Here is a 25,498-nt window from a genome sequence, read left to right on the forward strand (position 1 = left end):
TACTATAATATATGGGAGATGGTTATGTCCACAGACCAGACAGAGTCCACAATTTACTGAACGAAAGCCTCTAAACACCATCCCAGTTGCTCTGAGTGTATGCACTATATAAAACATGGTTTTTGTTGGGAATGAATGGAGACAGATACTGTCATTTCACTGAGGGCTAGTGTGCCAAATATCCCTTTGATTTATCTGCCACAGCTCTATGAGTAATACAGTATGTTTAGGTCTATAGGTAGGATTAAGTACTCAATGATGAACTCCAGGATGAGAAAAAAAATTGACAGGCAAATTCAAAGGCCCAAATGCTATAAAAATTTTTATAACAGGTTTGCTAGAAATATAATAAGTTCACCTTTAAAACATTCAAAATGCCTTAATCAACATGGGCTTTTTAAGAACTTTAAGTAAGTCCTGATGCTGAAGTGAAAAGAATGATTAAAAAAATAATCAAAGAATCTTGAAAGAATATGGTTACAGGTTGAATGCTTTACAGAGAAAATTCCTCCTACACACTAAATCTTCCAAATTCTGGTTGTTAAGGGGATTAGGAGCTTTATTATTTAATATAAAATAGTCCATAAAATTAAACAAGAAAAATTATAAAAAGTTCCTGATAAGTATACATCGAAGAGACTTCGACGACAAATGAGGTCAGAAGGTGGACTGGCAAGGAAAATGTTGTAGCAAGCCTACAGAAGATTACATCCCTGTATGGCGAATGTGCAGGAAAAAAAAGATATCAAATCTCCTTGTAAACATGCTGGTGGAAAACTTTCTGGCAAACACATTAGCAGGAAGTGTCCTTAGCTTTAGAATATTTTTAGGAGGATCTACCTAGTCTGTCTAAAATTAATTGTGATAAACAAACATGAAGTATATGAATTTCATGGCTTCCTGGAAAATGTAAGCCATGTAACTATTATAATATAAAAAGGAAATGTTTAATGACAAAAGTAAGCTTCTTTCTAGTAAATTATGGGATTATATATTTCATTTAGAGGTCTGATATGTAAAAGTGAGTCCACTGCACATCCTAATGCATCAAGAAGGGAATACTCTTGGCAGTCCTGAACCTCTGCTTCTGTGTGCTATTGACATCATGGAAATTATTATTACTAAAGATAAACACCGGGTAATTTTCAAAGTGAAGAGATTAAGAGGATTGTAGGAGTTTCAGAAAGAGAGGGTAGGTGAAACAATGACAAGGCTATAATTTAAAAGGCAATAACTAAACATTTTCCCCAAACTAAGAAAGACAAAATCCTTCAGATTTAAAAATCTACGGAGTGTTGACATGGACTGATTAAAATAAAGATATTGAAACAAAGTTTACCCTATCATGTAAAAAGGTTTTCCTAAAAGCAGCTGTGAGAAAGGCAGGTTCCCTACACAAAAACAAGACCTAGATTGATATCGAACATTTCATCTGAAACAAGAAGGAAAATAACTTTAAATTTAAAATACTGTCCTCAGTTAAACAGTCATTTAAGAGAGATACATAGACATTTCCAGATGTGCATGAACTCATAAAGTTCACCACAGTACATAGTAACCTGCTACACAAAACAACTTCTAAGCTGGAGAAATAAGTCAAGAGAAAGAAAAAAAAGGCATCCAACTTGGAAAGGAAGAATTTAAATTGTCCCTGTTTGTAAATGACATCTGTAATATAGAAAACCCTAAAGACTCCACCAAAAACTGTTTAAACTAACAAACAAATTTACCTAAATGGCAGGACACAAAATCTGCATACAAGTATCAGTAGTATTTCTATACAGTAACAATCAGTGATCTATAAAAGAAATCAAGAATATAATCCCATTAATTCTAGCTACCAAAAAATAAAACTAAATTAAAATACTTAGAAATATATTCAACCAAGTAGGTGAAAGACTTGTATATTGAAAACTGGAAAACATTGATGAAAAAAATTAAAGAAGGCACAAATAAATGAAACAAATATCCTGCATTCATGAATTAGATTAATTTTGTTAAAATGCCCATATTACTCAAAGCTATTTACAGGTTCAATGCAATCCTTATTCAAATTCCAATGACATTTTCACAGAAATAGAAACGATAATTTAAATGGAACTACAAAAGACCCTGACGCCTGTAATCCCAGCTACTCGGGAGGCTGAGGCAGGAGAATTGCCTGAATCCAGGAGGCGGAGGTTGCGGTGAGCCGAGATCACGCCATTGCACTCCAGCCTGGGTAACAGCAGCGAAACTCCGTCTCAAAAAAAAAAAAAAAAAAGACCCTGAATAACTGAAGGAATCTTGAGAAAAAGAACAAAGCTGGAGGCATCTGGCTACCTGACTTCAAAATACACCACAAAGCTATCAGTCAAAACAGTATGATACTATATAAAAACAGACTGACAGGCAAATGGGAAACAATCAGAATTCCAGAAATAAATCCACACATTATGGTAAGTCAACTTTTTACAACAATGCCAAGATCACGTTATAGAGAAAGAACAGTCTCTTCAGTAAGTGGTGCTGGGAAAACTGGGTATCCACATGCAGAAGAATGAAATTCAACCCTTATTTCACATCGTGTACAAAAAAAAAAAAAAAAACCCTGAAAATTCATTAAAAGCTTAAATATAAGAACTGAAACTGTAAAACTTCTAGAAGAAAACATTGGCAAAAAGCTCTAGAACAGTAAATTGGGAAATAATTTTGTAGATGTGACCTCCAAAACACAAGAAACAAAAGAGAAAATAGATAAATGGAATTATACCAAACTAAAAACCTCTGTGCAGCAAAAGAAATCATCAACAGGGTTAGAAAAAGTTAGTAGTAAGCCTATAGTAGACTATTTCCCTTTAGGGTGAATGTGCAGGAGAAGAAGATCAAATCAGATCAAAGGAGACACCTGCAGAAATAGAAAACATATTTACAATATATCTAATAAAGGATTAAGATCAAAAACATATAAGAAACTCAATAGCAAGAAAAAAATCCCAATTTAAAAATGGGCACAGGGTCTAAATAGACATTTCTTGAAAGAAAATAGACAAATGGCCAAAGATATGCAATTAGTGCTCAACGTCACTAATCAGAGAAATACAAATTAAAACCTCGATCAGGTATCATCTCATGTCTGTTAGCATGGCCATTATCACAAAAATGAAACATAAGAAGTGCTGGTGAAGATGTGGAAGAAAGAGAACATTTGTTCACTATTGGTGGGAATACGAATTAGTACAGTCATTATGTATAGCAGTCTGGTTCTAATGTGTCATGGCAAAGTCCTTTTTTTGTTATATTTTCTTCAGAATCTCTTAGGCTCATGTATTTGAATGTCTGTATCTCTTGTTTGACCTGAAAAGGTTTTGGCCGGGCATGGTGGCTCACACCTGTAATCCCAGCACTTTGGGAGGCTGAGGCAGGCAGATCATCTGAGATCGGGAGTTTGAGACCAGGCTGGCCAACATGGTGAAAACCTGTCTATATTGAAAATACAAAAATTAGCCAGGCATGGTGGTGCATACCTGTGGTCTCAGCTACTAGGGAGGCTTAGGCAGGAGAATCACTTGAACCCAGGAGACAGAGGTTGGAGTGAGCTGATGTTGTGCCCTCCAGACTAGATGACAGAGCAAGACTCTATCCCCCCCCCAAAAAGAAAGAAAAAAAATATTTCATCTATTATTTCATTAAATACATTTTCTAAACTTTTTCTTCTCTCTGCACCTTCTGGGACATCACTAATTTGAATAATTGGTCACATTTTGGTGTCCTATATGTCACAGAAGCTTTGCTTATTGTCTTTATTTTATTTTTGTCTGTCTGGGTTACTTCAAAAGATCTGTCTTCAAGATCTGATTTTCTTTCTTCTCCTTGATCTAGTCTATTGTTGAAACATTCAAATATATTTTATATTCCATAAATTCTTCAGTTCCAGAATTTCTCTTTGATAAATTTTTCATTTCTATCCTGAATTGTTTTTCCTGATTGGTTTGTGGGGTTTTTTTCCCAGAATTCTCTTATATCTCACTGAGCTTCTTTGGTATCCAAACTTTGAATTGATTTTCCAGGATTTCATGAATTTCTTTTTGATTGAGATCTGATGCCAAGAAATTGTTGTGTTTCTTTAGAGGCGTCATGTTCCCTTGCTTTTTCATATTTCTTGTGTCCTTGCATTGATCTCTACACATCTAGTATAAATGTTGCTTCTTCCAATTTTTTGCATATACTTTTATACATTCAAAATATATAAAAACGTATATTCAAAATATACAAAATATACAAAAAATATACAAAAGTGTATTCAAAATCTTCAGGGACTTTTTCCTGAAGATGTTCCTATGGTGTTGGTTGAGGAGGGAACTTTGGATAGTGTCATCTCTGTGTGATTTCTTTGGCTATAAACAGCATCAGTTGTATCTGTGATTTTTTTGGGTTGGGAGACTGTCTTCAGTACCCAGTGGTGGCAGTGGTAGATGGAAGGTGCCTGTTCTTGGGTCCTGGGGTGGCATGTGCCGGAAACAGTGTTAGCATGTCCAAGCAGGCTAACTCTTGGATCCTCCTGTGGCTTGCACAGTTACGGGGGACAGTAGCAGTGGCCATGTCAAAGGCAACCACCAACACAGTGAAGAGACAAATTACAGAATGGGAAAAATATTTACAAACACTGTATCTGATAAGTGGTTAGTGTTCAAAATATGTAAGAAACTTAATAACAAGAAAACAAACAACCCAAGTTAAAAAATGGGCACAGTACCTGAACAGATATTTCTCCAAAGACATAGAAATGGCCAAATATATGCAAATACCACTGGCTATGGTATGCAGGGGCCAGGGTGCTGGTGGAAGGCTCATAGCAACAGCTGCAATGTGACATTGGGAAGGGTGGATTAATGCTTTCTTTAGGATTAATGGTAGGTAGGCAGCTGGGGAGGATGGGACACAGGCTTCACTTGCACTTTAGCTCACAGTAGTCTGCAGCCCTAGCAGTTGCAGGCAGTGAAATTGGTCCGCAGGATGCATGAAAATACAAGGTCACCCTGCTTTTTAGAGGTCTGAGATTGCTGCCTGTGGCTCCCACCTCAGTCTTGGTTGCACAGCAGGATACAGTCCACTGTGGTCTGGGCTTTTAAAATAGTGCCATACTATTGCTGTTTAGGATTTGGGGTTTGTGAGATCCAACATGAGCTCTGGCTCTGGAGCAATGCCTTCAGGCAGTTTCTGGGAAGCTGTGTTAGACTCACGGCACACAATTGTCCAATGTCAAGCAGTTCTCCTGTGGCTAGGATTGTAGGAGTCCAAGGCAAGGTGAGAATGTGGACTTCTGGGAGTCTCTCACTCACCCTTTCTCTGCACTTGGGAGCCTTTCTTGGCTGCCAGTCAGTCCTGGAACCTAAAGCTGTCTGGCTTCCCTCTCCTTCCTCGTTTTGGTGTTTCCTGCCACCTCTCTGTTGAATTCCATTGTTCTTTCTTAGATGATCTATTTGAAGTGTGATTATCTACTCACCACTTTGGTTCTTCTTAGTGAAGGAGGCAGGTATAAAATATCTCTAATCAGCAATCCCGAAGCCCCTAAAATAATTGCTGATGTGTGTATCCTTTAGTAGAGGGATTCTACTTGTAATAACTACATAAGATCACTCAGACATAAATACTGGAAGATATACATACAGCTGTTTATTGAAGTTTTGTTTAAAATAATAAAAAAATGTTTGAACAAGATATTCTTAAATAAAATGATACACGGATATGACAGAATTGAATACATATTTATGTGAATAGTTGTAAGAACAGTTTTTGAGTAATATTTATAGTTTATCATTTTTGTAAATTTAAAAACACTAATATTTGTATGTATTTTTTCATTCAAATATTTTAAATTATTTTAACTTGCAAGCAAACTAATAATCATGAATGACTCTAGGTATGATTTCAGGGAACCAAGATAAACTTGCAGGTGATCACAGCCTCAGGTATACCTAAGGCAATATATTCACTTTCTATTACTTACTTTTTAAAAGTGAAATTTAAATTAAATGTAACAAAAAGTCAAAGTGATTTGATTCTCAGTGTTGAAATGTGTGTAATTCTTATCTTGAGCATTTTTCTTATTCTACTGTCACCTCTTTCTATCTCTTTCTCTTTTCTCTCCTTCATACACACAGGCACATATACAGAATGTTTAAAATTATAATAAAAAGGTAGGTCAATCCTCAAAAGAATGGAGTTTGTATAAGTAGAGAAATAATCTGGGAACACTATTACATAGCAGGAAAAATGTGAATTTAAGTCCCAAAACCCACATATGGTGACTGCTTGAAATAGACAAAGTTTAATCTCTATTTCACAGTTATATCTGACTTGAACAGTTCTCTGGAGAGTTCTGATTAAGTACAGGCAAGGCAAAGGAAGGGGCGGAATACAGAAAGCTTTGTAAATGTAAAGCTTTGTACTAACATAGGCATTCTAGAGGTTACAGAGGAAAACATTTAGATAGGTGAGAACTAGAGAAGAACTGAGCCCCCAAAGTGGAAAAAGAGTCTGGATTTAGGCTGCAGTCAAAGGTGGCAACTCGTGACTATTTGCCAAGATGGGACATCCTAACAAGACAGATATGCTGCATGTCCCCAAGCCTCCTGGAGAACAGCAGTAATGTGGTCTTTGTAGAAGGACCGATGTGGGCCTCAGGATGCATGAAAATACAAGCTCACCTCTTTTCATGGAGGACTGGGATTGCTGCCTATGGCTCCCACCTCAGCCTTGGTTGAGGCTTAGACGTTAGCCTGAATTTTGTATAAATCTAAAAGAACTATACTAGGTGAGTAGGGAGGCAACAGGATATGTTGCCTTCCAAAACCATTTGGCACTTAGCAGACAGGAATTGTTCTTGATGTATGAAATGAAGGGGGCTGTGGGAGAGGTTGTAGGTCGCTTTATGAGGTGGGGAAGAATGAGCCTGGGATATATACAAGAATGAGAGTGTTTTAAAACGAATAAACACACAAATAAATAAATGAAACAATCTGTTGAGATTAAATTTTTTCTCAGTGGGACATCTGGTTCATATCAATTAGCACAGTCTTATTTTATTTGATCTTTAACTAGGCATTCTCTCAAAGAGCTCCTAATGTAACCTTAATGTGAAACTGTTCCATATATACAATAAATAGATACCCTGCAGGACTTCAAAAAGGGCAAAAATATAGTATGTCTTAGTTACAAATAGAACACCAAACAATGATGTTGTACTATGTGTATATACACACATATAATACACAAATATAATGTATACACACACGTACATATGTGTTCATCCACACCACTCTAATGGAACTCGTTATTTTTTAGGTAGAATACACACCAAAGCAGGCAAATAAATGTATTCTATCTATATCTTAAAAATATGCTCACTGACTTAGCCCTTAAATTTAAGAGGTTAACATACTTTAGGGTCGAATTTCAATGACATTTTCTATAGCACAGGTAAAATGATCTGTCTTGGTTATTTTTTGATACTCTCTACCTAAAGTAATGAAATTACATCTTAGAAAAATATTTTACATCTTAGAAAAATAAAAATCAATGAGAATACTTCTGAACTTTTGAAAGAAAGAAGAAAAATTTCCCAGATATGTTAAACATGCAGTAAAAATGGAGCTTAGTCTCTTCCTAATTCAAGCATGTATGAAACTAATAAAAAATAATGAATCCTCTTGCTAATTATCCTAAAAACTCCGTGGTTCTGATTTTTTTCTAAAACAGAGTGGAAATATTTTGTTATATTAAACAGAATTGGAGGTGTTAATGTATTTTATTGTATGCTAGTTCTTTGAAGTTTGATAATCTAACTACTAAAACTAATGGTATTCCCAATTAATCAAACTATCCAATTAACACCGTTTAATATAAATGATAATGTGTTACATTCTAACTCACACTTAAAAGGAATGAGGTTAACTTCTAACTTATAGAATCATGTTTAATTCTCTTTAAGGCAATATATTTTATGTTAAGCCCCAATATTTATCTATTTATAGAAGAAACATTTGTTAAACACTTTATAAGTATAATGCTAAATAGACAGGAAAGTAAAATTAAACTACTAAACTAGGAAGTTTCAACTACAGATACATTTTGATAGTGGAGACATGGGAAGAAGGTATCATAACATCAGGAATAGTAAAATAATGAGTAGTTTGAAAATACTGCAAAACTTCGTCCCATTACTGGAATAATTAGGGTCTTTGCTCTTGAAGTCATATATATATTTTTTTAATCAAAGGGAAACTTGACTTTTAGTGAAAGAGAAACTTCCCTTTTAATCAAAGGGAATGGGAAGGTTTGCAATGTCCTGTATAAGACAATTAATCAAAACTGAGATAAGCCCCAGAAGATATGGGAGAATTATTAATTAAGGATTGCCTTAAAGACATATTTGCTACACTTTAGGAGGCTGGAGGATGCTTGAGTCTAGGAGTTTGAGACCAGCCTGGGCAACATGAGGAGACCCCCATCTCTACAAATAATTTCAAAAATTAGCTGGGTATGGTGGTCCACACCTGTGGTCCCAGTTACTCAGGAGGCTGGGACCTCCTGAGTAAATATGTGGATTCCTAGAATTATTATACTAAATTACCCACATTGCATTACTTTTAATTGCAGACTCTAATTAAATATTTCTATGGCTCCTTTACTGAACCAAGAATATTTTATTATGCATTTTCTAGCTCCTTCTACCTCACCCATACTTAAATTATTTTAGATTCTAAATTGATATCAATGATGATGCATGCTAAAATACCTTATGAGTAGAATAGGCACCTGTTACCAAAACGTCAGTGTGTTTTGTAGCGTAACACTCATTATTTTATTTTAATAAAGAATTTTTTTAAAAAAAGAAATGTCATTAGTAGCAGATTTGGTGCTAGAAACTATAGTAAGAAGTAAAGCTGGATAATAACCATAATTTATTGCACACTTATGCACTAGAAACTGTATTGCACACTTTACATGTGATAATACATTAAATTCTCACAATCATGATAAGGTAGTCATTATTACACATATTTTATAAATGAGGAAACTGAGGCTCACAACTCTTAAATAATTTGCCAAGGTTTATACAACTGGTGAGACTCTAGCCTAGGCTGTTTCCAAGTCTCACACACTGTAATCAATGATTTTTATGTTATGTTAATAATATATTATTATCAATAATTGTTTATATTATGCCTTTTTAAAAATAGGGAAACTGAAGATAAGAAATATTATTTGACAAAGTGTGCAAGGAGCTTTAAATGGCAAATCCAAAACTGTACTCAGGTACTATCACTTCCAGTCCAAGGGTCTTTCTATTGCCTTCTCCTTCCTCCTTACTTGTTTATGTGTAATATTGGATTTTGGCTTATTTAGATCCGTAGTTTATTTTGCAAGGATGCATGTTTCACAAGTATTTCTTACAAAATTTCACATAAATATTTGGATATTTAAATTAATTCATCTGAAAATTTGAAAGCTTCTAAGATGCCAGTGGACAGAGTGGAGCCTAGTGATTTTTGAAAGAAAGAGCTGTTGAGCCTGCAAATGAATGTACCAGAAAACTGCAGCTGTGTTTAGAAAGAGGTTTTATAATAGTCCAAGGCAGAATTTATTAGGTATTCCCTCTTAATGAGTTCCATATAATATTTTCTCAGTTAATAAGTAAAGAGTATCTTTGTAGCTGACAAGCCCGCAGATTCTAACTTAAACTTATGAAAAATGCTGGAGATTGTTACTAAAGCAAGCAGATACGATGCTGCCATTGTAAATGCAGAAATGCGTGTTCTAAGAAACATGAATTTCCAGGAGCTGTAAGATGTGAGGCTGTAGTGTTCAAAGAGAAGCAGGTAAGTACTTACTGTTGTTAAATGCCATTTTCCTTCTGCCACATTTCCAACTCTAACACTTAAAACAACATCCCATGGGAACATACAATAAACTGAGCTGAGCTTTTCAAAGGCTAAAGTCTTTTGCTTCTTTATCTTGTTTACCATTTAACGAAAAGGGGTTTCTGTTATGTGTCATCAATGGGTTGGGGTGAGGCAATGCTAATTGACTAATAAAATCTCTATTCAGTGAGGTAATTGCTAAGGACCTGTAGTTTGATTGCAATTCTTGCTACACCATGGGGGTTTCCACCCTCCTTTTGGCCACGTCACTGTCAATGATATTAATTGAACTGCAATTGCTGCAGGCTGCAAATTGGGATTTACTGAAAATTGTTTCAAGTTATAGGATTAAGATCAGATGTGGGTTTCAGTTAAGAAACAAACATTAGCTAAAGTGCATTACCTCATCAGCGAAGGAAAACTTGCCTACTGCTCATTATTTTCTCAACAATGTTAACTAGGAAATAAAATTCAAATAACACTTTAAAATTTTTCATTTGCAATGTTTCTGAATTTTACAGTTCATATTTTTATTTACTTTTAGTAAAATTCTAGCTTCAAGATTCTATGATGCATTTAAAATTGCCTTAACTGTATTAATATGTTTTTATTCTTTTTTAAAACAGGTTTTTTTATAGACAAATGGGTTTGTTTCTTCTGTGTTTAAAATATGTATTAAATTCTGATCTGTATTATAGCAATTTGTATATTTAGTGTATCTTTCCTTCTCACATGATTGACCATATATAATTTAAAAGTAGAAACTAGGATTTATTTATCTTTACAGTTTTTAGCTAACACAGTCCTTTAACATATGAAGTAGCCAATAAATATTTAAGAATTTACAATTTTCTTGTTTAGTATTCTTTTAGAGGATTTAAAAAGAATTGCTTTGGATGTGATATGTGAGAGTTAAGAAACTTGGAGTGATACAGAAGTGAAAATGCCCTATTGCTTGGAATACAGAAAATCCAACTGGAACAGAATTCATAAACTTTTTCATTGTTCTTATTAAGGACATATTAAAATAATGTAAATGCAAATATAATGTATATCTGTATACATATATAGAAATAACACAAAATGTATCAAAGTATAAAATACCAAGTTCTTGCATATATGGTACGTAGATCGAGTATAACCCATTGGGATTTTGGCATCCATATTTTCCATTAATATTAATCACATGAAAGTTTGCAAACATTACTCCAGTGATGTGGCTGATGCTCTGAAAGATCTTGACCCTAACCTCTTAAATGGCTAAGATTATCTTCACTAAAAAATGAGAGTGAATGCTAAATTATTATGTGGCATAAACATATGAAATTATTTTAAAAATAATTTGAATAAATCTGCTGTTCTAAAACAAGGCAATAATATTCTATCAAGTAAGCATTGAGTAAAGGCTATAAAGTATTTCAAACTATTTCTTATTTTAGGCTTGGTATTTTAAAATTTTATACTTATTTATATAAATGGAAATTTTCAGTAGTATAAATAATAACTGAGTTGTTTTTGAAGAAGCTTAATTTGAGCAAGGCATATGTAAGGGAAAATATTTTCACTTCATTATTCACTAGAGATGAAACCATAAGATGAAAAATAATTACATATTTTCACTTGTATGTAGGAGCTAAAATAGTGGATATCATGAAAAGGGAGAGTAGATTGCTGGTTACCAGAAAACAGGAAGGGTGGTAGGGAGGAGAGGATGCAGAGAGGTTAATTAATGGAAACAAACATACAGTTGGAAGAAATAAGATCTGGTATTCAATAGATCAATAGGGTGCCTAGAGTTAACATTAATCTATTTTGTATTTCAAAATAGCTAAAGAAAACAATTCTAATGTTCTTAACATAAAAAAGTATTTAAGGTGATGAATACTCTAATTATCCTGATTTGATTATGTGAAAATGTATCAAATTATCATGTGCCCTTAAAAGATTTACATATATTATGTGTCAATAAAAGTGTAAAAATATCTAGTGTTGAATAAATACGTATTATTTCAAATAATTACTTGAAGACACTTAACATCCAAGCCTGGTCCACTTGAAAGGAATAGTGAAACGTCAAATTAACAACTTACTTCAAAGGAAAGGAACTGGCTGGTACTCCAGTCACTACTAACTGTGATATAAAATGGTCAAAATCAGTTTGAGTGGAGTTTAGGATATGAGAAGAGCAGTTGTATGAGAAACATCTGCAAAGATAAGCTTAACATTTAATAGGAATAATTTCATATGAGAGAGGATTTTTTACTTAGTTCTTGTGACAAAGCAAGACAATAAAGATGTTTGAGCAGAATGCCAGCATCACAGCTCTATTTTACAGAAATTAGTGTCAGACAATTAAACATGATCCTGCAATGAATTGTGAACAACAACCAACAATAGTGGAACAATTGGGAAATTTGAATTAGTTCTCCGGATTCTAGCATTTTATCAATGTAATTTCCTGGTATTGATACCTTGTTCTACTATGGTCACGAAAGAAAACGTTCTTGTATTTTAGGAAACATTCACAATGAAACATCCTCTCTGCAACTTTAAATGTGTCAAAATAAAGTATCTCATGCATGAACAGTAGAGGAAGAAAAATAAAGCAAGTATGAGAAGTATTTACATTTGGGGAATCTAAGTGAAGGGTACCCAAAAATTCTTCATAATATAATTTTCGATATTTTGGAAAGTCTGAAACAATGTCAAAAGAGTTTTTTTTTTTTTTTTAAAAAAGGAAAGTAATGTGGCCAGGCATGGTGGCTTACACCTGTAATCCCAGCACTTTGGGAGGCCGAGGGGGCAGATCATGAGGTCAGGAGTTTGAGGTCAGCCTGGCCAACATGGTGAAACGCTGTCTTTCCTAAAAACACAAAAATTAGCTGGGCATGTTGGTGGATGCCAGTAATCCCAACTACTCGGGAGGCTGAGGCAGGAGAATCGCTTGAACCCAGGAGGTGAAGGTTGCAGTGGGCCGATATGGCACCACTGCACTCCATCCAGCCTGGGTGACAGAACGAGACTCCATCTGAAGGGAAGGGAAGGGAAGGGGAGGGGAGGGGAGGGGAGGGGAGGAAGGAGAAAGGAAGGGAATGTCTGTATCCACAACATAAAATAGACTAAGTAATACTGTAAGAATTTGGCATAACATGGTGAAAATCTACATTAGCAGTTCTTTGGCGAGAAAATGACAGAACCTATCAGAATTTAGTATATACTTATCTTTCAATATAGCAACTCTGCTTTTGGCATCTGCCACATGGAAATATATGCATTTGGGCACAACGATATTTATTGCAACACTATTTTACATTTGGAGGAAAAACAAACAAAGTTTATACTTAAAAATAAATTAAGACACATTCATTGTATGGACTAATAGCAGATGCTCAATTTATGAACATCTAATATGTCCTCACCTAGAAAAAACTCTAGGGCATATTAAAATTTAAATATTGCAAACCCCTACATAAGATAACATTCCATTTAGGTAATATCTTAATGTTACATTCTCTTTCATATATAAAAATTAGATAGATGTTGAAAATGCCTAGAATGAGTTCTGGATAGATACAAAACAATGATGACCTCTGGGGAAGAGACAGAATAGTTTGAAGGAAAACAGCAACTTTAAGTACCGACTCTAAATACATGTTTGTTTTATAATACATCAACACATTCAGGTATTGCCTGTGTAACTGAAAAAGAAAAATTACAAAGTCAGTTCAAAAATAAGTGAGATTGTAGACTGCTCTAAGAGTCTGATTAAATAGAATGAGAAACTGAATTAGGATGGTGTCAGCCAGAATGGAGAGGGGGTGGCAGGTATAAGAGGAAGAATTTATAGTACTTGGTACTTGAAGGGACAGACTAGGTGAGAAAGGAAGACAAATGTAATATGAATGACTGGAATAGCAATGGCTTTAACAGAAATCAAAAATCTGACTTGTGAGAACCTACTGACTTGTGGGAAGATGATAATTTTTACTTTAAAGACACTGAATTTGAGGTATCCACAGATTCTCCAGGTGGATATTCTGTAAATCTTCTAGAAATATGTAACACTGAAACTACACAGATCAGAACTACTCTGGAGTTCCATGATGAAATCTTTGAGAAGAATTACACACCAACTGTCAGTGGACACTCATTGTACTTCTTTGTTATAATCTTTTTCTAGTGTTCCATTTGTAGTTATCCATACACACTTAATCCTGGGATAGCTATTTATATATACTTGTGTATTAAAATTGATCCTAAGAGGCTACAATATATTACAGAAAAGTAATTCATTTATACTATTTTCCACAAATAAATTTCTGTATAATGAGACCTGTCTTCAATATGGTACATCTTCCACTTAAAACTTCATATCTAAATCAAATTTTCTAATATGAATGAAACTTGCCAAAATAAAGAAAACAGATTATAAGCAAACGTAATTATTACAAGTAAACATTTTAAGTGATTTAAATCCTATTCATTTTTTTTTTCTTACCACAGTCCCATTAAAAAGCTCTTGCCCTGGGTCTTAGAATATATTAAGTCCATCGACAGAGTTACTCATAGCACTGTAAAATTATTTGGATGTCTCCTTTACAACTAGAGGGTGCTGAAGGACTACAAAGGATTCAATTACATCCCATGTAATTGTAATCAGTGAGAATGTAATCAGTGAGAATCTTAAAAATTCAAGGATTCAATGAATTGAATAGTACTGAATTACATATGGGAATTTGCATAAATAATACTTTATTATCGAATCTGCCATACAAACTCGTAGCTGCAACAAAACTCTCCGAATAATGTAAATATACTTCTTTAGTCTTATGTTTACCTATGTGAATTACTGACTGTTCCATTTCATATATGGCAGAAAGACAAAGGTGCACTGGATATGATATTAAGAAATGGTGGTCTCATAAAATGAGACTTAGTGCTTACTTTTGGGTTGGAACAAGTTCAAAGTAAGTAAATCTCAGTGGTCTAGACTTTTAACAAGAAACAAAATACAAGTAGAAGTGAAGTCTAATACAAACAAAGGTTATTTACTTAATCTCTAAATATTTGTAACAAATCCCAAAATATTCAAATATAAAAATAAATTCAGAAAACATTTTTAATTTTACTTAAACTATGCAAGCATTTTAAGAAAATAAAAAGTGAAAATACTTTAATAATTATGGATTTCTTTTTCAACTTTTTACTTCTTCTTGGTTTCTTTAAAATGATGTAAAATCGTGTATCTATTACTGCATTCCAATTTAAAATATGTATCACTCTCTTTAAGGCACAATGTTTTGTGTAATATGCACCAACAAATGAAATCCATGAAAATATGATTAGGTTTTAAGGTGGATTAAATAGAGTTTTGTTTATCTTAAATATTTAATGAATAAGCTATCTTTAATTTTTTATTTTGTCAGAATTCGGTATGTATTTACATAAATATAGGTTTACCTTCATTTTAAAATGCTTACTGTGTATTTCTATCTGATATTTTGACAACACAAACACACTTTAAAATGAGCTGGTTTTACAAATTAATATTTTCTGAACTTTATTTCTCCACAGAGCCCATATAATTATAACTGATATATTTCTACTTACAAAGTTTAAACAATATGTAATACAACTTTTTAAAATCTGTGATAATACCATCTAAAATTATACAAGAATAAGATGGCTTTCTTTGAAAGTTAAGAGGAAGGAAATTTGAAATACTACATACATTAGAATGATGACCATAGCAGGATTCAGCGTGCATATCATTTGATTATCAGAATTATCCATAGTATTTGCAGTTTACGCTAACTGAAGAGAATTGTTGGAATTATATTATGTAGTATGCTTGTCCTTCTTTTATTTCTAAAGCAATATGTTCACTATACATATATACATCATTAGAGCACAGACATTACATGATCATGCTGCCATTCAAAATTAAGGTGCCACGTTTTTATTACAATCAAATGGCATCCAAAATGCAATGTTGCAATGAAAATTCAGAAGTTCTCACAGATTGGCATTTATTAATGGAGTAGGTCATAATGGAATGGAATTTTATTTTGTACAAATGGAAAAGATTTATCATAAATATATAGACCAATATATAACATTGAAGAACAAGAAGCAGAAAGGAAACAATGCTCTTGCATAAAGATCAATTCGCTTTGCTGCTGTTGGAATAACAGGTTTCGCAGGGGGAGGCTTCTTGTTGTTCTTAGCCTGAGATTTCCCAAGTCCATTGTTAACTTCAATGGGTTTTCCATAGCAGTCATAATTGGATAATTCAAAATCTCTTGGTAAGCTTCCGACAATGCTGAAGTCATTAGATCTCAGATCAGACTTAGAAGTACAAACTTTTTTGCATCTGGTCTCACCAACCTAAGAATAAATATTAAAGACATGTATTTAGATATTTTCTATTTATGAAACATATCTCTTCAAAGGATATTTTTTTAAATTGCTAGTTTCCACAAGAGGTATTTGCTTATGTCACAAAGAACTGACAGAGAGAATGGTCATCTGATTAAACCATCAGATTGCCTGAGCACTTAGGGCTCTAAAATGTTGCCTAAATAATAAGGCTAATGTCATGCAATGGACTTTTGATTGTTTATTTTAAGCTAAGGAATCAAAGCTCAGATTGATTTCAGGTGCTACCAGGCTTAAGAAAATTCTCAGTTGTAAGACTAATAAATAAAAATCCATCCTTGCTCCAATATTTAACCAGGACAGAGACAATATTCTACAATGTATGGGTTACAAAAATGTGCTGGTATTTCTAATCTTTGACTTGCCTGTAGATCCTCTTTCCAAATAGAATCCCTCTAATAAGACCGACTGTCTCTAAGCCACATTCACAAACAAGAACTATAAAATGGTCACAATTATCATGAACCCATATTCACTAGTGATAGGCATTTGCAACTTGTTGGCTGAACTTAACCAAACACACTCAGAGAATACAAAGAAATTTTGTACTTTTCAGATAGACCATACACTACAGAGATTATTATTCAGTTACTAATTTCTGAATCGTTAAATTGAAATTAATTCCCTATAATATATAAAATAATCAGTTATGACATAGATTTGAACTGCAAGCTTTAAAATCAAGGACTCTCTGGGTATCACACTTTCTCCCTTTAGAATTCTTCATTCCAAAGGCTTTAGGTATACTCACTATGCTTTTGAACCTACTTATCAAAACAAAGAAGCTCTAGACTCTGACTATAGACTTAATGGCTTAAAACCAAATATATTTAGAATATACTATAGAAATGCATTTGCTACAAATAATATTTTTACCTAATTTTAGGTGTGGTTTTAATATGTGTAAATAACTAAATGAATGGCCACATTTATATATTGTAACCTAGGCTACAAATAGATTTTTCAAATTTTCTAATCTATTTTATTTATATAACCATATGAATTCTTCCAGCAATTTAAAGTATTTTAAGATTTGAAACATACAGTTTATTCAAACTATAGATATAGAATATTATGTTTATTCACAGAGATTACTTAAATATAGTAAACATGTCAGTAAGAGAATATTTTTTTTTCAGTGTTGAAGCCATAACATTACAAAGCATTCCAAAAAAGCTGTAAATTGATTATATTAAATTTCTAGCCATTTAATGCTTTAACATGACTCTCGGAGATATATTTGAAGATTCTTGTATTGAAGAACACGTAAAGCTACACATGTGGAGTGGACGGAACCTCTACTACAGCAGTAATTTTTAATAATATGACACAACTGAATAAAGAAGAGGTGAGGTTCCCTAGTGAGAAGTACTCACGGCTTCTTAAATAGGTCATGATTCATTAAGTAGCTGGCTGATCTCCTTGCCCCATTCATCACAGATTTTACACAAAGAAAATTTTCTTCCTCAGTTAATACTCCCTATACCTTATTATTGTATCAAATATATACATGAAAGTACAAAAGAGTTTACACTATAAATACTATTTTAAACAGTTATAATATCACTTGAAAAGAGATGAAATAAACTGCTTATAAATAAGACACTAACCCTACTTAACACACATTCTTAAAAGCGAATTTGGCTATATTAACCAACAATTAATAATCTCTCAACTGTTCCTTATTATGAATCTGTGTCTCATTTGCTTTCATCATATAAACTTCTGTCACTTCTGAAAATTACTGGTAACAAAAATGAGGTAGTGTGATAATGAAACTGTCAAAAATAAAAAATGATGCTATTAAAAATTTCCTAATGCTTCCAACTTTAGCCTCTAAGATTTTCTTTGTGGTTCTTTTAAGTTTCATTCCAGATAAATTTAAAAGCAAATAACTTTATGTAATATTTCTTGAGCAGAAAACTTAGGCATGATTTCATGGTATTAATGGTATCCTCTACAGATGAAAATAAAATATGTTCAGAGGGAATAATTTGTATATGTTTTACTAAATTGAAGTCCATTAAAATATAGCATTACCATTGAAAAATCTCCTTTATGTATTAAGAGCAGCTTTTATTTTTTAATTTATATAAAATTAATGTTATATAAATTAGGTACCATATTCTTTGTCTTTTATTGATAAAACCTTTGTGTATGGCATATGCTAGGTGTTAGGAATAGGGTGACATTGACAAGAGTGGGTTTTTAACAGTTTTGTTGGATAAAAATAGGAATACATGAATGAACAAACAACAGTAACCAAGCTATTGGAACGACTGAAAAAGCACTACCTTTACAGGGAAAACAAACCCTCTAGTCAATTATATACATATGGTGACATATTTTTGTATTCAGGCCACAAATTCTAAGAAACTCATAGTAAACATTAGAAATTATCATTTATCTTTTTCTACTTTTTAAATCATTCCTTTCCTTAAGAAGCACAATATTATTTTATATATCAGCTTCAAACATTTCCTACAATCCAAATTGCTTCCACTAATTATTATTGCTATTCTATTGAATAATAACATTGAAATTATTTGGGAAAAGTTTGCATCTAGAGAAGCAAAGTACATTAGAACAAATGCATTTTGAAACCACAACTTTAATTACATTTTCATTGCAAAATTATTGAATTTAAAACACAAAACTTATAAATTTCTACTTTTACATTTTCTTTTATATGTCAATATGTAACAATCTTATGAACTTACCAAGTTACACATTTGATGTAAGTTATTTTTAGACTCATTATCATTTTGAAGCCTGTCTCAGAAAACAAATAGTCTATGGGTACAAAGTTTACTCTGTAAAGTGCATTTTGTCCCATAAAGAATAAGAGTAATTTACATTTATTTCTAAAAATTAAAATTTTGGGTCAATTCTTAACTCTCTATGAATCTCTCATTGCCTTTTGAAGCAAAATGTCATAGCAGTTTCAGAATTCAATCAAATGAGTTTCTATGAGCAGCTTAAAACAGAGAGAGTTAAAATATAAAAGTTCTTCCATGTGTTTAACTTTTATTTATTGGGTAATTATTTTAATGCTTGAAAGATAAACTTAAAATAACAAAATTGGGTTTACTATTTCATGGATACTCTTATGCTGGGTATTCACATTCACAAATAATTCGAATATATTCTACAATGCTCTAGAAGGCTGGTTCCAGTTAGCCTCCTTCCATCAGTACCCCACTTGGTGGAATATATCAAGGTATCAGGATCATTGCACATTAGTATTCTGTTACTACAAAATTTCTGTGGTTACTGAGGACCTATAATATACCAGCCAATGGAGCAGATCATAGGGATTACTAGGAATCAAGCACCTGTTATATAGAATATCCTTCTTTCTGTATCCAAATCTCCTAACCAGAGGTCAAGTTAGAGGGGTTGGTGGGGTGGAAATGTGAGGAAGTGGTAAAAAATAGGGAGTAGATAGCTAGAGTCAAGCAATCAGGTAAAGAACACTTCCTTTAGGCTCTCAGGTATTCTTCCTTTCATTTCTGGCATGAAGAAATAACTGTATGCTTTGGAAGGGGAAGCACAATTTCTCCCAAACAGTATGCTTCCAATACCAGTTCTTTGTCATGCCAAAGCATGCCTTAAGCAATCCCTTAGTTATTACAGATATTATGTGGCTTCTTAGACCTGGGTAGCAACAGAGACAAAAACAAAATATTGGGAAAGGGAATCATAATTACTCCAAACGTGTTTTCCTGGTGCAGGATTGCAGTAAGTCTGAAATGACCCAGTAGACAGAGTAGGAACACATTAATGAAAGTGATAAAAGTAGCCCATTGATACATCTATTTAATTATTAGAATGTGATAGGCAGGGCGCAGGGTGCTGCCTGATGAGGATGCTGAGGGTCTTGAAAGCACAAAGGACTTTTACATCCAGGAAGACAGAGTAGACTTACCTTTTCTATTCCTCCTGCTAAGTTCAGTAAAAAATCCTGGACATTATATTAGAACACACACACACACACACACACACACACACACACACACACACACACCATGAAAGGTAGAGAAGAGGAAGCAGATCAGCCCAGGAACTCAGAACCCAAGGAACCACACAATGGTGAGTTCCTGCATTCCCCTTTTGTCTCATATAATCCCAGATTTGGGGCTAAAGAAGCCAGCAAGTATAAATGCCAATGGGTGCAGACAATAAATAAATAAATAAATAAATAAATAAATAAATAAATAAATAAAAAAAAATAACTAACAGCCTGCTCTGTTTAGCCAGAGAACAAAGAACTGGACAGCCCAGCTATCCAGAACACTTTTGGACATTAACCTTTCTATTGTTGCCAAATACTACAGAAAATATGTGCTCCCACCCCATCTCAACACACATGCCAGCAACGTCCAGGAGGTGAGGGTGCCAAGCCTTGGACATTAAAGAGGCTGTAATGAGACAGCCTGATCCCCATTGAAGCAGTGTCAAGTAGTGATCCAGGACTTCCATCATCATAGACCAGTAACAAGGCCCTGATCCCTGCCACGTGTCTGTGGAAACTGTAGGGAGTGTGGACTTACACCTACACCCAGCAGTAACAAGATGCTCCTCCTCCTCCTCCTCACTGAGGTGATGTCATAAGAGGCCATGGAGGGTCAGGACTTTCACCATCACCAATTGGTCATAAAGGCAACCCTTGCTGCTGTGTTGGTAGAGGCAACATGGGGACTGGTGACTCTCAATCTCAACCAGCAGTAACAAGGAGCTCTACCCTGACCAAGTGGGAAACCAGGACTTGTACATTCTTGGAAGTAATGAGGCAGCACCCTTCCTTCCCCTGACAGAACAGAATCAGAGAAAGCCAGCTGAAACAAAGGATTAAACAAGATTGAGAGTCTCATAACATATCATCAAAATGTCCAACTTTCAATACAAAATCACTCCTCATACAAAAATCTGGGAAAAATCTCAAACTATACAACCAAAAAGACAAGAAAGACAATCAGATGTCAATGACAATGACAGGGATCGGCATCTACTGATTGTTCTTTTTGAAATCTGAGAAATCTGAGAAAGATATTAAAACACTCATGATAAAAATTATTCAGTGACCAATTATAAACATGATTGGGACAAATGAAAAAACTACACACAAACCAAATGGAAACTGTAAAGCTCATAGATCAGATCAACAGGAAAACGTACAAGGCAGAGGGAAAAAAATCTGTGTACTGGGAGATTACAGAAGACATTGTTCAAGAAGTCCTAGCTAGAGCAATCAGGTAAGAGAAAGAAATAAAGGGTGTCCAAATCAGAAAACAAGAAGTCAGACTATTGCTGTTCAACAATTATGTGACTGCTTACCTAGAAAACCCTCCAGACTCCTCCAAAAGACTCCTAGATTTGATAAACGAATTCAGTAAAATCTCTGGTTACAAAATCAATGTACACAAATCAGCAGTACTGCTATGCACCAACAATGACCAAGCTGAGAATCAAATTAAGAACTCAATCCCTTTTACAAAGCAGCAAAAACATTAAAATAACCTTACACAAACAAATGGAAATACATCCCATACTCATGGGCTGGAACAATCAATATCATGAAAATGACCATACTGCCCAAAGCAGATTCAGTGTAATTCCTATCAAAATATCAAAGCAGTCTGTAGATTAAGTGTAATTCCTATCAAAATACCAATATTGTTTTTCACAGAATTAGAGAAAACAATCCTAAATCTCATATAAAACTGAAAAAGAGCCTTAGTAGCCAAAGCAATCATAAGCAAAAATAACAAATATCCAAGTTTCACATTTTATAGCAGGGACTTGAGCATTTGCAGACCTTGGTATCTGAGAAGAGTCCTAAAACCAGTCCCCTACAGATACCTAGAGACAACTGCATCACGAACTTAGCATTTGTGTTATTGGAGTCTTGAAAAGAGAAGAGAGAAGGCAAGTGAGAAAAAGTACACAAAGGAATACTAGCCAAAAGCTTTCCAAATTTGGCAAGAAACATACATCTACATTTTCAACAAGCTGAAAAAAAATCCCAAACAAGATAAACTCAAAGAAATTCACACAGAGACACGTCACAATCAAACTTCTGATCACTACAGACCAAAAGACCAAACAAAAAATCTTTTTGAAAGCATCCAGAGATAAGTGACACTTTATCCACAGGGGAAACAATTAGAATAACTAGTTTCCATCCGAAGCCATGGAGGCCAGAAGGAAGTGAACACAATACTCTTTAGATGCTAAAAGAAATGCGTATAGAATTGTCACCCCACAATCACACATCTAGAGAAAATATCCTTCAGCAATGAAGGAGAAATCAAAACACTCTCATACAAAGGGAAAGTAAAAAAATTAAAGAGATACACTTAAAAACAACACAGAAAGCTGAAAATGAAATTCTCAAAAAAATGTTTAAGTAACCCACATTAAAAAGGAAAAAGGAAATAGAGAAACAAACAGCAAAATAAACAAAACAAAAAATAAAACATTGAGTAAACTCAATATATCAATAATTACGTTAAATGGAAATGATCAAAATATAACAATTCAAACGAGAATGGCAGAGCAGTTTAAATACCAAACACCAACTATGTGATGTCTACAAGAAGCTCAGTTCAAGTACAATGATACAGAAACATTGGATGTAGAAGTATGAAAAAGATACATTAAGGACAACATCTTTAAGGACATGATAGCTCTAGACTAATGAGAATTTTATCCATATTATTCATGAAAGGCATAAAGGATTTATAAGGCTTCGAGAAGCCTCCCTGAAGGCTTCAGCTAAGTATTTGCAGAGGGTCTGGGCTTTAGGCTCAGAAAATGGGTACAATTGACTTAAATATTTTTTAATGGCCACAGGCAGCACCATATAAGCATGGTTCCTTTGCTTCTGCATCTAAAAACATGTGGTATACTCTAGCGTTCTAGGTAAGGGGAGTAGTTGTCATTAACAAATTGATGAGTAATTGTGGGGCCAGAGGAGAAGCATGCAAGGTAAGATTTTCAAGGTTGCAGGATAGAATGGACCTATTGGTCTTCTGTGGAATTTACTGCTCTTAGCTCAATGGAAATGGTCTTCTGGTTGACTGGTCCACTCATCCAGGGGTCATCAATGAGGGCCACTTTGGGGTAAATGAACAGCTAACTTTAATCCTTTACACAGCCTGGTGCTTCAAGATTTATCACTGCCCACTAGTCGATTGACTATAATCAATTGCCCATAATCAATTGACAAGGCAGAGTAATGGGGAATGGGGTAAAATCTCAAATATTCCTTCTCCTGCCACTCACTGCTGAGCGGGACAGATTCCTCACTTTGGGCATCATTTCCCTGAGCCAGACATCCAATAAACAAATAGCCTGCCTGACGTGTTCCATGTGAGGCTAACTTGATGGGGGAAATGGTGAGTGATTTACTCATGAGCGTGAGCTTCTCCAAGCCCTTTTATGTAAGGCAGATGATCAGTGATGCCCCACAGTCCTCTGGTCTTTCACTGAGATCTATTGAATGAGAAACAATGGGAAGGTCTGTGCTCCAGCAAGGTCTCCATATTCAATGGTGACCGTCAAAGCAGAATTGTATCCTTTTTTTTTTTTTTTTTTTTTTTTTTTGAGACGGAGTTTCGCTCTTATTACCTGGGCTGGAGTGCAATGGCGCGATCTCCGCTCACCGCAATCTCCGCCTCCTGGGTTCAGGCAATTCTCCTGCCTCAGCCTCCCGAGCAGCTGGGATTACAGGCACGCACCACCGTGCCCAGCTAATTTTTTGTAATTTTAGTAGAGACGGGGTTTCACCATGTTGACCAAGATGGTCTCTATCTGTCGACCTCGTGATCCATCCGCCTCGGCCTCCCAAAGTGCTGGGATTACAGGCTTGAGCCACCACGCCCGGCCGAATTGTGTCCTTAAACTCAGTGAAAAGTCCTCCAAAAATTTAATAAGGCATTAATATTTCCTTAAGTGGTTTTTGACTTAAATGTACACATTTCCCAAAAAGTGTGCTGTGCTCAGTTCCTTTTCATCTGTGAGAGAAAAGCAAATGCCAATTCCATCCAAACTTGTCACATACACAAAGGTATCTCTCTTGACACTACAAAGAGGTTGGGGGAAACAATTTAATTGGATAATTTTACCCTTACCTGCAAAGTGCTAATATGAACAGGAGTCCCTGTTCCATTGACAGTATTCTTTTTAGCCACATTTCCACCTTTTCCATCTGCTTGCTCAGCCTTAGCAATTCTGGCTTTTTCTGCTTCAACCCTTTTGGGGTTGTTCAGCATCACTTGGACAACAGCATACTCCACCAGGGAAGCAAATCCAAAGAGAAGGCAAGCAATGAGCCACACATCAAGAGCCTTCACGTAGGAAACTTTGGGAAGCTCAGCAGCAAGCGTTGTGCACTCAGAGGCCAAGCTGAGGACTGAGAAGATACCTACAGAAACGGAAAGAGGAGTGAAAATTGTTTTTTATCCCTATGAGATGTTCTGCAGTCATCCCTCTGACTAAATCGATCTCCAGTAACTTCCAGTGAACCATGAACAATTTGTCAGGTCCCCTTAAAGCTCAAAGAATAGAAGAAATTACAGGTACATGCCTTTTATGTAAGGATTATTGACTGCAGTTAAGGATTTTGTAAATACTTAGGATTTAAAAAAAATCAATAGAGATTTAAACCAGGGTATAAAAATATAATTTAGAGCTGTTTTCAATATTAAAGATGTCTGAAATTATTGTATAGTATAGTATCTCTCAGGAAGCCACAGAACTCTCTTATTAGACAGATCACATATTTTATTTTTCAGCTTTGTTTTAGAAAGATTTCAGTTATACAGCTGAGTTTTGTCTCCAAGAGCAACTAAATCAGAACATATAAAGCAATTTTCTGATAAGATTCATAATAAAAAAACCTAATAGAGAAGACACACTAGGAAATATTTGTGTTCAGTGAAAACATGATTCCAGCTTTTCAAAGAAAAGAATAAAGTTCTGTTTCATGTAATAGTAACCCTTCATTGAAAGCTAACACATCATATACTAATGTAACCGAAGTAATTGTCAGACTCCAAAGCACTGTAATAATCTATTGCTGCCTTTCTCTTCCCATTTGCCACTCTCCCTTGCATTACCCTTTTTCTCTTTTTCCATTCCTTCATATTTCA

General features: G+C 34.5%; 1 protein-coding gene across 4 annotated transcripts in view; it reads right to left on the bottom strand.

Moving 5' to 3' along the window:
- Positions 1-15,439: 15,439 nt before the first annotated feature.
- The window catches only part of GLRB (glycine receptor beta), an 88,023-nt gene continuing 77,964 nt past the window's right edge, over positions 15,440-25,498 (bottom strand). For all 4 annotated transcript variants that reach the window (XM_035292805.3, XM_054252853.2, XM_078366362.1 and 1 more), the window contains 2 exons: positions 24,479-24,771; positions 15,440-16,292 (listed from right to left, as the gene is read on the bottom strand). In XM_035292805.3, the coding sequence (XP_035148696.1) occupies positions 15,996-16,292; positions 24,479-24,771 (590 nt within the window). In that variant the 3' untranslated portion in view covers positions 15,440-15,995. The remainder of the gene's footprint in view (positions 16,293-24,478; positions 24,772-25,498) is intronic.

The sequence above is a fragment of the Callithrix jacchus genome, chromosome 3 (assembly GCF_049354715.1).
Source record: "Callithrix jacchus isolate 240 chromosome 3, calJac240_pri, whole genome shotgun sequence".
Lineage (NCBI taxonomy): Eukaryota > Metazoa > Chordata > Mammalia > Primates > Cebidae > Callithrix > Callithrix jacchus.